Source organism: Narcine bancroftii, chromosome 2 (assembly GCF_036971445.1).
Source record: "Narcine bancroftii isolate sNarBan1 chromosome 2, sNarBan1.hap1, whole genome shotgun sequence".
NCBI classification, from domain to species: domain Eukaryota; kingdom Metazoa; phylum Chordata; class Chondrichthyes; order Torpediniformes; family Narcinidae; genus Narcine; species Narcine bancroftii.
In genome coordinates, this window is record NC_091470.1 from 139,718,313 (window position 1) to 139,734,255 (window position 15,943).

Below are 15,943 nucleotides of genomic sequence, written 5' to 3' on the forward strand. Positions count from 1 at the left end.
CTCCCACCATTAGGGGCTGCTGCAGTGGTCCTCCCACCATTAGGGGCTGCTGCAGTGGTCCTCCCACCATTAGGGGCTGCTGCAGTGGTCCTCCCACCATTAGGGGCTGCTGCAGTGGTCCTCCCACCATTAGGGGCTGCTGCAGTGGTCCTCCCACCATTAGGGGCCACTGCAGTGGTCCTGTTTGTCGGGGACTATGTGCTGGTCCTTCTGCCTGTTGGGGGCGCTGTGCTGGTCATCTGGGCCAGCAAGGGGGCGCTTAGACAGTTCTCCCAACCATATGGGGCCACTGTGGTGTTCCCCCCTTTGGGAGCACTTTGGAGGCCCTCCCATTCCATAGGGGGTGTTGTGGAAGTTCTCCTGCCTGTAGGTGAGGGTTGTATGCTGGTTCTCCAGCCTTTAGGGGGTGCTGTGGCAGTTCTCCCACCAGTGGCAGTCCTCCTGCCAAGAGTGAGTGCTGTGGGGTAGCAATGGGCCTTCAGGGGTCGCTGACCTCCGGGCCTGAATAGGGTGCACCAACCTCTGGGACTGCAGAGGTCTCTGATATACGGGCCTGCAGGGGGCGCTAACCACCAAGATTGCAGGGAGGTGCACCAACCTGCAGGGGCCCACCTATCACCGGGCCTGCTTGGGGCAACGACCTCTAGGCCTGCTGTGGGTGGGGTGGGGGGGGGTGTTGTGACGTCTTCCCGGCCTGCAGGGGGAGCTGACCTCTGGGTCTGCAGGCAGACGCCAAATTCCGGACCTGCAGGGGGCGATGGTCTCCGGACCTGAAGGGGGGCAATGGTCTCCGGCCCTTCAGGGGACGCTGACCACCAGGATTTCAGGGGGTGCACCGATCTCCGGGCGTGCAGGTGGCGCCTATCACCGGGCCTGCTAGGGGGAAACAACCTCCGGGCCTGCTGATTCGTAATCAGCTGCTTGTTGTATAGTGAGACAAGAGTACACCTGTTGGGCTTTCCTTTTAAGAACACTTTGTCACAGGAGTGACCACTGGTCTGGTGGCCATTTTAAATTTACAGCTACTTTCTCAAAATGCTGAAAATACTTGTCTATTTCAGCTTCCTCAAATGGAGGAACTAACCTCACTTCTCTACTGACCAGAAACCTCTCCTCCTGACCAGCACATGGGTTTTGGGCTTCTCTCTCTCCTAGGGTTAGGTTCTGCATCAATTTGGCTAGTTCTAGCTCATGTTTCCGTTCTTTCTCTCTCCTCCCTTGCGGCTGCCTTACTGCTTTCTTTTCTGCCTCTCTTTTTTCCTCTAACTCTAGTTTTCTCAAAGCCAACTTTACTTCCTCTGAAGTTTTCTCCTTTGGAAACTGTTCTAATGCAGCTTCTTCAAATACCCTCTTTCCTACATAGAGCTTAACAATCTTTCAGGCAATTTCCTTTTTTTTTCATCCCAGTACTTACTGTAAGAAGTTTTAATTTGCCAACTATAACCATCAGTTCTGACTTTTTAGCCATTTTTAAATTAACCACTGAAGGGTTTGCTATGAACTGGTTAATATTCATAGTTGCTGGTTTTCTGCTGGTGATTTATACACTCACCGTTTATTTTTAATTTCAAGCTAGAGGTTGAGTCAAACTCAGATGACTGATAACTAAGCCCAAGTCAATCGCCCCTAAAGCTTCCAAATTTGTTTGATCCTGGACGATGTCCCCAAATTATGTTACAAGATCAAACCAGCAACCACAAAGACGGCATATCACACAGGGGTAAAGATGAACAAATATTTTATTAACAAAAATTCACCTTAATTCAAAAACCCCCCTTTTATAACATTGCCCACTGGTTACTGTGCAAATCTCTATAACTGTGTAAAACTAATAAATTCCCCAGCCTAAATATAACATATGTAATTAAATTCTAAGTTATATTTCCAACCAACCCACAGAAAAACTTAGACACAAAACACACAAAACTTCGATCTCAACTGAAGGAACGATCATAAAGAAAATTCAGTTTGTTTGGTAAATTGAAGCCAAAAGATCTTTGAGAGAGAGAGAGAGAGAGAGAGAGAGAGAACAAAATTCGAAGTTGTCTTGTGTTGCTTGCAGAGAGAGGAACCACTGGCTTGGTCCGGATCCTTCTGGCTGCCTTTGGAATGTTCATCCTTTTTGAAATCCCAACATTCTAAACTGTCCTCCAGACCATGACTCATGCTCTGGGCCTCCTTCCACTCCACAGCACCACCCAGTGGTGGCTTATCATCCAGGACCAGAAATTTCTCAGTCATTTTCTGCACCTGCTCAGTCCGTTTCCCACTCTCTCAGCAGTTTACCTTTACCTTGGCTTTCTAAGGCAAATGTCTCTTTTTAACATAAAACCACACAACACATAGGTCAATACACAACACAGAACTCTGTAACATTCGTGATAAATCCTGATCTGATTAGGACACATTGTCTCTCGAATGTTCCAGAAAGAGCAATTAAAGAACCATCACCGATTTCACATCAGGGGTTGAAGTCCAAACAGATATGAAGGGGACAATGTGCTCTGGAGGGGCGTCCGGGCTTGCGCGGAGACAGGCGCATGGCATTTCCCGGGCCCACCCATCCCACCCCGGGAACGTGCTAATGGGCTTTATCTCTCTTTATCTCCTCCCCACCACCTCCCCCCCAACACAGGAGGCAGCATGGCAATGCGGGATCTGGTGGACGGAGAGTGCGGGGCATCGAACCCCCTCGTGAGGCTGGCCTCGCACATTGACCCAGGACAAGGGGCGCAGGCAGGAGGGGCTGAGGGGATGGGCAGATAGCCTGACCGGGGAAGAGGTAGGAAAGCCTTTTCTCATTCCCCTCCCTCTCTCTCTCCCCCTCTTCCTCTCTCTCCCCTTTCTCCACTCTCCCCCCTTCCTCTCTCCCCCCGTTCTATCCCTCTCCACCTCTCTCCGCCCTCTCTCACACTCTCTCTTTCTCTCTCTCTCTCTCTCTCTCTCTCTCTCTCCTCCTCTCTCCTCTCCTCTCTCCCAATGAACTCATCTTTGGTCTCCTCTCCCCACAGGTCTCTCAGCCATTGGAACTGTCGACAGGCGACGAGGTGAGGAGAATCTGGTCCCAGACCGAACATTTCTATTTTCGATTCTTCTGTGGTTATCGTGTCAGTGACAATTCCCCTCTCTCTCTTCCTCACCCTCTCTCCCTCTCCCCCCCAACCCTCTCACCCCCACCTCTTCCCTTCTATCTCTCTCTCCCACCTCTCCCCCTCTCTCTCCCCTCTTCCCCCCCTCACTCCCACCTCTCCCCCTCTCTCCCCTTCTCTCTCCCCCTCTCCCTCTCTTTCCCCTTCTTCTCTCCCCCTCTCTCCCTCCCCACAGTTGGTTGCAGAGTTCCTCCGGGAAGAGACCCCATCACTCCTTTCCCGAGCTCCGCACACGTTCCAGATGGACAGCCTCTTGGCGGAGATGCAGCAGATTGAACACCCTCGCCATCTCCTTGCTCCACAGAGAGGTATCTGTTCCCGGCCGCCCCACCTTTCCCTGGCCTCTTCAGCCCAGGACAGGCCAGGAGCGCAGCCTCTGGGGGGTGGAGTTTAGGCCGGGAATGGAGCCTGGGTGAGATCAGGCCTAGTCAGCACTTGTTGGGGAATGGAGCCTGAGGAAGATCATGGCTTGTCAACACTAGGCCAAGGATGGTCTGGGGGAGATCGGGCCTTGTCAACACTAGGCCAGGGATGGAGCCTGGGGGAGATCGGGCCTAGTCAGTGCTAGGTCGGGAATGGAGCCTGGATGTCTGCTGCCCTGACTTGCGGCCTACCTTCTCCCTCCAGCCCCCACCGTTGCGGACCTGGCCAACTCGGAGAGCTGGGCCAAGGAGTTCCTTGCCTCTGAGCCCACCATCGACACCTCGCAGGCCTACAGCGAAGCCGATTGGTCAAAGGAGTTCGTCACCGAGGTGACGGGTGAGCCGAACTCTTGTGGAGGGGCCGCTCAGCATCATGGGTCGGGCAGGGGAGGTCAATTGCCGCTTAGGGGAGGCATTGTGGGCAAGAGCCAAGCTGACCGCTGAGGCATTGTGGGTAAAGTGTGGCCAATCCCAGGGCATTGTGGGTCCATGACCACTGGGGCATGGTGGGTGGAAGGGAGGGTTACCAAACATTGGGGAATGTGGGTAGAAGATGTAAGGGTCAGCCGGGGCATTCTGGGTAGTGGTGACTGACCTTGTGGGTGAACTGCAGCCAAATCCCAGGGCATTGTGGGTATTAGTAACCAGTGGAGCATTGTGAGTAAAATGTGGCCAAGCCAGGTAAATTATGAGTAGGGGAGCATCACCAACCACTGGGGCTTCGTGGGTGGGGGTGGTCACTGGCGGCTGGGGCATTTGTGGGCAACCCAGTGCATTATGGGTAATGGGGGGTCACCGATCACTGGAGCATTTTGGGTAGATTGGGACATGATGGGTGGTGGGGACGTCACTGGGGAGCATTCTGGGTAAACCCAGGATGATGTGGGTAGAGAGGGGGGCATTGTGGTTCACTGACTCCGGTGGTGGGGGATTGTGGGTAGGCTGGCGTACCATCCCAGTGCACCCTGGCTGAGAGGTGGCATCCTGTGCTGAGGCATTGTGGGTAGGGTGGCATCCTGTCCTGAGACATTGTAGGTAGGGTGGTGTCCTGTCCCAGTGCACCCTGGGTAAGAGTTGGAATCCCATCCCATTGCACCCTGGGTAAGAGTTGGGGTCCCGTCCCGGTGCACCCTGGGGAAGAGTTGGCGTCCCATCCTAGTGCACCCTGAGTAAGAGGTGGCATCCCATCGCAGTGTACCCTGGGTAAGAGTTGCCGTCCCATCCCAATGCACCCTGGTTAAGAGTTGGCGTCCCGTCCCTGTGCACCCTGGGTAAGAATTGGATCCCGTCCAAGTGTACCCTTCTTAAGAGTGGGCGTGCCGACCCTGGGTAAGAGTCGCCCTCCAATCTCTCCCACTGTGGCGGGTGGGGGAGGCTCCAGACGATCACCAGCTCCTCTGTCCTGCACTGATGATGCCCTCCTTGCCACCCACGCAGACATCAGCAGCCCCACCAAGTGGGCCCGTGACTACCTGGAGCACAGCGAGGAGAGGCTGTGGCTCGGAGATCCAGACACAATGCAGGAGCAGACCAGGTGAGCGAGGGCCCCGTTCCGGTGAGTCTCCTCTGCACTCTCTTCGTGGCAGCCCATGAACTGCAGAACGTATGACCTCCCCACCGACCCTGGCCTCAGAGAAGTCCCCCAACCTTCCAGCAAGGACTGTTCTCACGTGCCCCCCCTCTCTACCTCTGGGATTGTTCCCACCCTCAACACAGCATGGAGACAAGCCCCTTCAGACCTTCTGCTTGGGGCCAAACCCTTATCCTGCCTTGTCCCACTGACCTGCACTCAGTCCACACCACTCTCCCATCCAAATTCCCCCTTGGATCGTCCTGTACTCCCCGCATGAAGATTTTCTCCCCATTCACCCTGAACCTGTGCCCTCTGATTTGTATCTCAGTGGGGAAAAAGTTGACTGATGTTTACTGCGTCTGTCCCCTTCAAATCTCCCCATCAGTTCAACCTTTTCCTGTAACTCAGTCCCTGACATCCAGCCAACGTCCCAGTAAATCTTCAGGGATAAAGACCCGAACCTGTGGAACCTTTCCCCGAAACTCAGTCCCTGACATCCGACAACATTGCAGTAAATTTTCTCTGCCTCTTTTTATCTGATTGAGATTTTTCATGTCGTTCAGTGACCAAAACTATGCACAATGATCCAGATTGGGCCTCGCCGATGACTTGTACAACTTCACCAGAACATCCTGGACTCGATGCTCAGGTTTATGAAGGCCAATATGCCAAAAGCTCTCTCCATGACCTGTCACCCCTGTGACGCCACTTTCAGGGTACAATATCCCTGCGTTTCCCGGATCTCCTCTGTCCCACTGCCCTCCTCAGGGCCCGTCCGTTCACCGTGGACGTCCGGCCTTGGTCTGTCCAACACCTCACCCACGTCTATGTTAAACCCCATCTGCTGTTTTCCAGCCCATTTTTCCAGCTGGTTCAGACCCCTCTCAGGGGGAATGGAGAGACCTCGGGGTCGGGGACCGACATGGTGAACAGTGGGGGAAAGGGACCGACATGGTCAACGGTGGGGAACAGAGAGACGTCAGAGTACAAGGACTGACACAGTGAATGGTGGGGAATGGAGAGACTCAGGGTACGGGGACCGACAAGGTGAACAGTGGGGGACAGGGAGACCTCGGGAACAGGGACCGACAAGGTGAACGGTGGGGGACAGGGAGACCTCGGGGGTTGGTGACCGACGTGGTGAATGGTGGGGAACAGGGAAACCTTGGTGGACGGGGACTGACCCGGTGAACGGTGGGGAACAGAGGAACCTCGGGGTATGGGGATCAACATGGTCAACAATGGGGACTTGGAGACCTCAGGGTACGGGTACCGACATGGTGAGCGGTGGGGAACAAAGAGACCTCGGGGCTCAGGGACCGACACGGTATGAACAGTGGGGAACGGAGAGACGGGGGCCGCCACAGTGAACGGTGGGGAATGCAGAAACCTCAGGGTAAGGGAACTGACACGGTGAACGGTGGGGAACGTAGAGACCTTGGGGTATGAGGACCGACACGGTGAATGGTGGAGAACGGTAAGACTCGGGGGAATGGTGAAAAGTGGGGAATGGGAGACCTTGGGGTATGGGGACCGACACAGTGAACGGTGGGGAAGGGAGAGACCTCGGGGTACAGGGACCGACATGGTGAATGGTGGGGAACAGAGAGTCCTTGGGTACGGGAACTGACACGGTGAACAGTGGAAAACAGATAGACCTCAGGGTACGGGGACCGACACGGTGATCGGTGGGGGACAGAGAGAGAGTTTGGGGTATGGGAACCAACACGGTGAACGGTGGGGAACAGAGAGACTCGGGGTACAGAGAGACACGGGGTACAGGGACTGACATGGTGAATGGCGGGGAACGGATAGACCTTGGGGTAACGGGGACCGACACAGTGAACGGTGGGGAAGGGAGAGACCTCGGGGTACAGGGACCGACATGGTGAATGGTGGGGAACAGAGAGTCCTTGGGTACGGGACTGACACGGTGAACGGTGGAAAACAGATAGACCTCAGGGTACGGGGACCGACGCGGTGATCGGTGGGGGACAGAGAGAGAGTTTGGGGTATGGGAACCGACACGGCGAATGGAGGGGAACAGAAAGACTTGGGGTACAGGGACTGACATGGTGAATGGCGGGGACGGATAGACCTTGGGGTACGGGGTTCGACACAGTGAACGGCGGAGAATGGAGAGACCTTGGGGTACGGGGCTCGACACAGTGAACGAGAGAGAATGGAGAGACCTCGGGGTACAGGACCGACACGGTGAATAGTGGGGAACGGAGAGACCTCGGGGTATGGGGACCAACGCGGTGAACGGTGGGGAACGGAGAGAAGGGTCAGCTGAGGGGGTTAGCAGGAGGGTCGATGGGCTGAATGACCTGTGTCTGATACCCCTCTCGCTCCGGGATAGGGAGACGGAACAACCGGCCGAGGAAACCTTGAAGCAGGCAGCGTCTGAACTTGCGCAGTCTGTCGACGATCCCAAGCTGGGCAATTCGGAGGTGAATGAGGATACGGGAGGGGGGAGAGCGATGGGGGGGAAAGGGGAATGAGAGTGGGGGAGAAAGAGGGGAGAGGGGGAGGGAGAGGGGGGAGAGAGACGGGGGTGAATGAGGGAGGTGCTGACATTTTCTCTCTCTTTTCCCCCCCCCCCCCCCCCCCCCCCACCCAGTTCATGAAGTTCGTCCGGAAGCTCAGCGATGGGACGCTGTCCCTCGTGGAGGCTGACAGTACCCCTGCCCCTGACCGCTGGGCCTCCGAGTTTGCCCGGGATTTTCTGCAGGTAGGCCCAACCTGTCCCCCAGCTCAGAGCCCTAGAACAGCCTTCATGCCAGAGACTAGGCCTCAGGCTTCTGTTTGGCCTGTGAATTAGGCCTTTGGCCTACTTTTTTTAGGCTTTGTGCTAAAGACTAGGCCTGAGTGTTTGGCCTACTGTCTGGGCTGTGAATTAGGGCTTTGGCCTACTCTTTTTAGGCATCATACCAAAGATCCAGGCCCCAGGCTTCGATCTAGGCCTGTGAATTCATTCTTTGGCATATTAGGCCAGCTGTGAATTTGGCCTTGAACATACTCCTATCAGGCTTCTTTCCAATAACTAGGCTTTGGGTGATTGTCTGGGCCTTGGCCTACTTTTTTCAGGCTTCTTGCCAAAGATTAGCCTCAGGCTTGTGTGTGTGTGTGGGAAGTCAAGTAGGCCTTTGGTCTGCTTTATCTAGGCTTCATTCCAAAGACAAAGCCGCAGGCTTCCGTGGGACTTGTGAATCAGGCCTTTGACCTGCTTTTTGTAGACTGTCGCTGAAGACTAAGCCTCAAACTGCTCTGGTTCAGGACAAAGATCAGGGATCCATGAGTCGGAGGGGGAGGAGGGAGTTTCTGCCCTGCTGAGAGACACCTGTTTTATCCACAGGCCTCGGGAGGCCAAGAGGAGTCACCGGCCGTCCAGGCCCGGGTGGGGAGTGAGTTTGAGAAGGCCAAGGCGGCCGTAGAGGTGAGAGCTCCATTCGTCACCACCCCCCCACGTTGCCCCATTGCCAGAGTCTCACCCTCCCTGCCCTTCCTCTTCTTCCCCCACCAACAGACCCCCACTCCCTGACCATTTAAAATGCCCTCTCGCCCATTCTCAGTCCAGACAAAGGAGTAACTGACCCTCTCTCTCCCCCTCCCTTTCTCTCCCTCTCCCCCTCCCCTCTCTCCCCTACCTTTCTTCCCCTCTCTCTCCCCCTCCCTCTCTTCACCCACTCGCCCCTCAGTCAGAACGTAGATTTCTGGGATGACCTGCAGGCCAGTGGGAACAGATGTCCCAGCGAGATGCCGATCTCCACCCATGGCTGTCGGAGTACGACCACCTCATGTCCAGCTCCTATGACAAGGTGATTGATTGTCCACTCTCCTCCCTCCCTCCCCCCCCCCCCCCCACCCCTACCATTCTCCAGGCAACTCAGGGCGTTGTTGGGTCCCAAGAGACCTAAGGTAGGCCTGACTAGGCCTTGTCTCGTTCACCCTGGTTACTGGCCCGACTAGGCTTATCTGGTTTACCCTGGTGACAGCCTGACTAGATCTCATCTCGTTCACCCCTGGTGACAGCCTAACGAGGCCTCATCTGGTTCACCCTGGTGACTGGCCTGACTAGGCCTCATCTCGTTCACCTTGGCAACAGAGCTGACTAGACCTTAACTGGTTTATCCTGGTGACAGGCCTGACTAGGCCTCATCTCATTCATCCCTGGTGACAGGCCTGACTAGGCCTCATCCGGTTACCCCTGGCATCAGGCCTGACTAGGCCTTGTCCGCTACCCTTGGCGACAGGCCTGACTTGGCCTCTCTCTGTCTCCACGGTGACATGTGACTGCAGGCCTGACTGGGCCGCATCCTATCTCCACGGTGATGCTGGGTCCCTGTTCCCCGACAATGGTCCGTCCCCCTAATTTCTCCCCTGAATGTTCACCCTCTCACCTTGGTGCCCCCCCACCACCGTCCTGCAGGGATACAAGTTCGAGCCGGACAACCCCCAGAGGGAGCACCCCAGGGCCTTCGAGGAGGGCCTGCGCAGGCTGCGGGAGGGCGACCTGCCCAACGCCGTGCTTCTCTTCGAGGCCGCTGTCCAGCAGGACCCCGAGCATGTGGAGGTGAGTCTCCCTCGCTGCCACCGAGATGCCCTCGAAGCTCCTGCTTGTTCCACAATAAGCCTCTTCTTCCCAGGGAAGGTCCCTCCCTCCCCTGGAAGAGCCATCGTAATCCAGGAAGCTCCATCCATCCCTCAAAAGCTCCCTCCCATGCTGCAAAGCTCCCTCTATCCAAGAAGCTCCCTATCTTCGCAAGAGGCACCTCCTTGACCCGGTAAGCTCCTTCATCTCCCCCTTCCCCCAAGAAGCTCCCTCATCTTCCCAGAAAAGCTCATTCATCCCTCCAAGAAGCTCCCTCATCCCAGAAGCTCCCTTATCTATCTGCCCAGAGAAGCTCTCATGTACACCCCGGAGAACCTCCCTCCTCTACGCCATGTGGAGATGCTCCTTCATCTCTGGAGAAGGTCACACATCTCTGGAGAAGCTCCTCTACGGCCCCTGGGAGAAGCTCCCTCAACTACTCCCCAGAAGAAGCTCCTCGAGGAACTCCATCATCCACAGACAAGCTCCCTCATCTATCCCCGGACAAGCTCCCTCATCTACCCTTGATCCCGGGAGCAGCTCCCTCATCCCCAGACAAGCTCCCTCATCTCACCCCCCTGCCCCCGTGAGAAGCTCCCTCACTCACGACGGTAGTACCGACCCTGTGTTCTCTTCTGGCAGGCGTGGCAGCATCTGGGCACGACTCAGGCGGAGAATGAGCAGGAGCAGCCAGCCATTAGCGCCCTGCGGAGGTACCGAAACACGCCCGCCTGCAGGGGAGGGGGGCTGGAGGGCAGAGACAAATCCCAACCCTGTCTCGATACACCCAGATACTGTTCGAGAATGGAGAATGGAGAGTATGGAGGGGAGGAGAGGGGGTTAAACAAAAGGATCAACAGGTTCAGGTTCGGGGCTTTATCCCCTGAAGATTTACTGGGAAATTGCCTGGACATCAAGCACTGAGTTCCAGGGAAAGGTTCAACAGGTTAAGGACTTTATTCCCTGAAGATTTACTGGGATGTTGCCCGGATGTCAGGGACTGAGTTACAGGGAAAGGTCCAACAGGTTTGGACTTTATCCCCGGAAATAGAAGTCTGTTGTAGGGTTAATGGGACGGGGCAGGAGAGGTTCTACAGGGGTTAACCTTCACGTCAACTCTCCTGTCAGCTGGAGGAGGGGAAGCGGGTCCGGCAGAGCTGTCGGCGATGACCCTCTCCCCCTTCCCCTCCCCACAGGTGCCTGGAGCTGCAGCCTGACAACCTGACAGCCTGCATGGCGCTGGCTGTCAGCTTCACCAACGAGTCACTGCAGAAGCAGGCCTGCGAGACTCTGCGCTCCTGGATCGAGCAGAATCCCAAGTATCGGCAACTGGCCGTGGGCAGGGGTTCGCTCAGCCGGGCCAGCTTCGGCTCCCTGCTATCAGAGTGAGTCCGCAGGATTTATCTCCTGCCACGTCCCCATAACCGTCCCCCTGCGAATCTACCCATCCCTGTCTCCCCCTCGCCATCTCCCGCTCCCCGTTGGTCCCTCCCTGTACCACACCCCCGTCTACCTCCCCTTCACCCTCTCACCTTTGCTCCATCTCTCTCTCACCCTCTCTTGTCCCCCTCTCCCGTCTACCTCTCCCCGTATCTCTTTCCCCTTGATTCTGTCCAATTCTCTCTCAACCCATCGCCTTCTCCCAGTCTCACTCCCTCTTTCTCCCCGCCTCCCTTCCACCCCGCCTCCCTTCCACCCCGCCTCCCTTCCACCCGCCTCCCTTCCACCCCGCCTCCCTTCCACCCCGCCTCCCTTCCACCCCGCCTCCCTTCCACCCCGCCTCCCTTCCACCCCGCCTCCCTTCCACCCCGCCTCCCTTCCACCCCGCCTCCCTTCCACCCCGCCTCCCTTCCACCCCGCCTCCCTTCCACCCCGCCTCCCTTCCACCCCGCCTCCCTTCCACCCCGCCTCCCTTCCACCCCGCCTCCCTTCCACCCCGCCTCCCTTCCACCCCGCCTCCCTTCCACCCCGCCTCCCTTCCACCCGCCTCCCTTCCACCCCGCCTCCCTTCCACCCCGCCTCCCTTCCACCCCGCCTCCCTTCCACCCCGCCTCCCTTCCACCCCGCCTCCCTTCCACCCCGCCTCCCTTCCACCCCGCCTCCCTTCCACCCCGCCTCCCTTCCACCCCGCCTCCCTTCCACCCCGCCTCCCTTCCACCCCGCCTCCCTTCCACCCCGCCTCCCTTCCACCCCGCCTCCCTTCCACCCCGCCTCCCTTCCACCCCGCCTCCCTTCCACCCCGCCTCCCTTCCACCCCGCCTCCCCCTCCCCCGCCTCACTCTCTCTGTGTCCATCCCCCCGATAGCTCCCTTTTCTCAGAGGTGAAGGACTTGTACTTAGAGGCAGTGGCCATCCATCCGGATGACATTGATGCTGACCTGCAGTGTGGGCTGGGAGTGCTGTTCAACCTGAGCGGGGACTTCGACAAAGCTGTTGACTGCTTCCAGACAGCTCTGAGTACCCGTCCACAGGTGAGGGGACTCTGTCTACCCCTTTCTCCCCCCATCCCCCTCAACTCCCCCCCTCTCCTTCTCCCCTCTCCTCCCTTCTCCTCTCTCTTTCTCTCCCTCTATCTTCTCCCCCCCTCCTCTCCTCCGCCCCATCTCACCCCTCAGTCTCTCCATCTCCCTGCAGGACCACTTGCTGTGGAACAAGCTGGGGGCGACGCTTGCCAACGGATCCCGTAGTGAGGAGGCCGTTGAAGCCTACGGTCGCGCCCTGGAACTTCACCCCGGATACATTCGTTCCCGATATAACCTGGGAATCAGCTGTATCAACCTTGGGGCACATAGGTAAGGGGAGAGGGGTGGAAAGAGTGCGGAGAGAGAGGAGAGTGTGGGAGAGAGGGGGGACTGGGGGATAGAGAGAGGGAGGGGAGTTGAGAGAGAGGAGGGGGGAAAGTGGGGGAGAGGATGGAGAAAGGGAGAGAGAGAAGGGGAAAGAGGGCAGACTGGGGAGAGTTGTGGGAATCCAGCTGTGTTTCTAACCATCCACCTTTCTCCACTACCTCTCCCGGTCACTCCCTCCCCCCACCCCCCACCCCCTCTCCCCCCTCTCTTTCTCTCCCCTCCTCTCTCCCACAGGGAAGCCATCGACACTTCCTGGAGGCTCTAAGCTTGCAACAACAAGGCCAGGGAGCAGCGGGTTCCCGCGGCCAGATGTCCGACAACATCTGGAGCACCCTACGCATGGCCCTGTCCATGCTGGGCCAGACCGACCTCTACCAGGCGGCCGAGACCCACAACCTCCCTCTGCTGCTTGAGGCCTTTGGACTCCCGCACTGACGCACCCTCCCCTTTCCTCGTTCCCCCAACCCTCATCCCCTCACCAGCCTGTGACACCCTGTCAAGGAGACCTTTACTCTGCGTCCCCGTCCTGGGCGTATGTGGCGGGATGGGGTTTCGCTCTGTGTCCCCACCCCAGCAGTGTGTGACGGGACAGGGCTTTTCTCTGTATCCCCACCCCAGGAGTGCGTGACGGGAGATCCTAAATCATAACTCTAGAATTGAATTAATTTATATAAATTTATTATCAATGTTTCGCTGAAATATGAGCCAACATTTTGGCCAAAATGATTATAAACTATAATGTTGCTAATTCAATAAAGTTTCCAATTTTTATATATCCTCTCTGTTTTAGTGTTTTACAGCCTCATTCCCCAGACCCCTGCATCCCTCCCTGTCTCTGTAAGCCCTCCGTTTCCTTACACCCTCCCCGTCTCTGTAACCCCCTCTCCCTTCCCCCACCCCTCCTCTCCCTGACACCCCTCCCTGTCACTGTAACTTCCTCCGGTCCCCGACACCCCTCCCTGTCTCTGTAACCCCCTCTGGTCCCCTACACCCTACCTGTCTCCGTAACCTCCTCTGGTCCCCTACTTGTCTCTGTAGCCCCCTCTGGTTCCCTACACCCCTCCCAGTCTCTGTAACCCCTCCAACCCCCAACACCCCCTCCGACCCCCAACACCCTTCCCATTATCTGTATCCCCCTCGGTCCCCAACACCCCTCCCCGTCTCTAACCCCCTCCGGTCCCTAACATCCTCCCGTATCTGCAACCCCCTCCGGTCCCCGACAACCCCTCCCTGTCTCTGAAACATCCTCCGGTCCCCGACACCCTTCCTTGACTCTGTAACCCCCCTCTGATTCGTGTGCGACTTTGTCCCGTAGATTACCAGGACGCGAGAGAACTTTACGGGAAAATCTGACCTTTGAATTATCAATATTTTCTGTTTGAAGTTCGTCATCAACAGATGCCAATCGAGGACAGTTTCAGAATCAAAGTCCAATTAATTCAGGCCAAGTACTGTCAAACGGTTCTCATAAGGTAACCCTTTAATTCCCAAAACCATCCCCCACCGCTCATCGTGTCAGTCCCCGAACCCCAAGGTCATTCCGTTCCCCACTGTTCACCGTGTCGTCCCCGACCTACCCGACCTCCAAGATCTCACCATTCACCATGTCAGTCCCTGTACCCCGAGGTTGCAACGTCCCCCACTGTTCACTGTTTCAGACCCCGTACCTCAAGATCTCCCTGTCCCCCACCATTCACCGTGTTGGTCCCCAAACCCCGAGGTCTCTCCATTCCCCACTGTTCACCGTGTCGGTCCCTGTACCCCTGAGGTCGCTCCATCCCCCACTGCTCACTGTTTTTGTCCCCGTACCCTGAGATCTCCCTGTTCCCCACCATTCACCGTGTTGGTCTCCAAACCCTGAGGTCTCTTCGATCCCCACCATTCACCGTGTCTGTCCCTGTACGCCACCATTCACCGCGTTGGTCCCCAAACCCCGAGGTCTCTCTGTTCCCCACCATTCACTGTGTCGGTCCCAGTCCCATGAGGTCACCATATTGGTCCCCGTACCCCGAGATCTCTCCATTCCCCACCATTCACAGCGTCCGTCCCTGTACCCCAAGGTCTCTCTGTTCCCCACCATTCATGGTGTCGATCCCCATACCCTGAGTCTCTCCACCTCTCCCCCCTCTATCTCCCACTCCTCTCCCCTCTATCTTCCACCCCTCTCCCCCTCTATCTCCCATCCCATTCTCCCCTCCTTCCATCTCTCCGCCTCTCTCACCCACTCCTCCCCCTCTCTCTTCCCCATCCTTCTCTCTTCCCTCCCCCTCACTCTCCCCACACCGAGCCCTGTGCTGACCAACACAGTATCATAACCCCTGCAGACACTCAGATTCGATTTCTCCCTCTGCCAAAGTAAACTCCAGAGGACAAACATCTCTCCCCTTCGCCTCCTGGTTCAACTGCTGCGAGTCCAAGTGGGGTGAGGGGTGGGGTGGTGGGAATTTTATAGAGCAGTGGCCAGGTACTGAGACGGAGAGGTGGGAGGGAGGAGAGATTGGATCCCAGTGGTGCTGCGAACCACACAGGTCAGGCCACTGTGGGATTACTGGACACGTCATGGGACTCCACCGAGGGATGGAAATGTGGTGAATACCAGTGGGACAGGGGGAGAGATATGTGGGACAGAGAGGGGGAGGGAACTCTGTTCCACAACCCTCCCCACCATTCACCATGTCAGTCCCGTCCCCCAAGGTCTCTTCCGTTCCCCACCGTTCACTGTGTTGGTCCCTGTACCCTGAGGTCTCTCTTTTCTGCCCTGTTCACTGTGTTGGTCCCCATCCCCCAAGGTCTATCCGTTCCCCACTGTGTCGGTCCCCATACCCCAAGGCCTCTGTTTTCCCCACCATTCGCTGTGTTGGTCCCCGTACCCTGAGGTATCTGCATTCCCCACCGTTCACCGAGTTGGTCCCCGTACCCTGAGGTCTCTCCGTTCCCCACCGTTCACCGGGTCAATCCCTGTACCCTGAGGTCTCTTCGTTCCCCATCGTTCATCGTGTCGGTCCCCACCCCCCTGAGGTCTCTCCGTTCACCGGGTCAATCCCTGTACCCTGAGGTCTCTTTGTTCCCAATCGATCACCGGGTTGATCCCTGTATCCCGAGGTCTCTGTTCTACGACACTCCCCACTGGAATCAAACGTAGTTGATACCCCCCGCCCCCCCTCTCCTGCCATCTCCCCCCTTTCCCCTCTCTCTCCTCTCACCCCATTTCAATCCCCTGTCTCTCCCCACTCTATTTCCCCCTCTCACTCTCCCCCCTCTCTCTCTCTTCCCTCCTCCTCCCCAGGATAATCCTCGCTCACTTCCTGACTCCTCCGATTTTGGGGGAAATTGTCCTGCAAGATCTTCATGGCCAC

The 15,943-nt window shown here is 57.0% G+C and overlaps 1 protein-coding gene across 1 annotated transcript; it reads left to right on the plus strand.

Moving 5' to 3' along the window:
- Nucleotides 1–2,638: 2,638 nt before the first annotated feature.
- Nucleotides 2,639–13,358, plus strand: pex5 (peroxisomal biogenesis factor 5). Its single transcript, XM_069918186.1, is given in 16 exon segments — nt 2,639–2,712; nt 2,714–2,782; nt 3,012–3,047; nt 3,325–3,457; nt 3,777–3,908; nt 5,009–5,105; nt 7,507–7,597; nt 7,768–7,878; nt 8,503–8,583; nt 9,577–9,720; nt 10,381–10,451; nt 10,935–11,123; nt 12,044–12,209; nt 12,373–12,530; nt 12,822–12,829; nt 12,832–13,358. Coding segments are annotated over 16 exon segments (1,746 nt in total). The 5' UTR covers nt 2,639–2,643; the 3' UTR covers nt 13,023–13,358.
- Nucleotides 13,359–15,943: the final 2,585 nt, after the last annotated feature.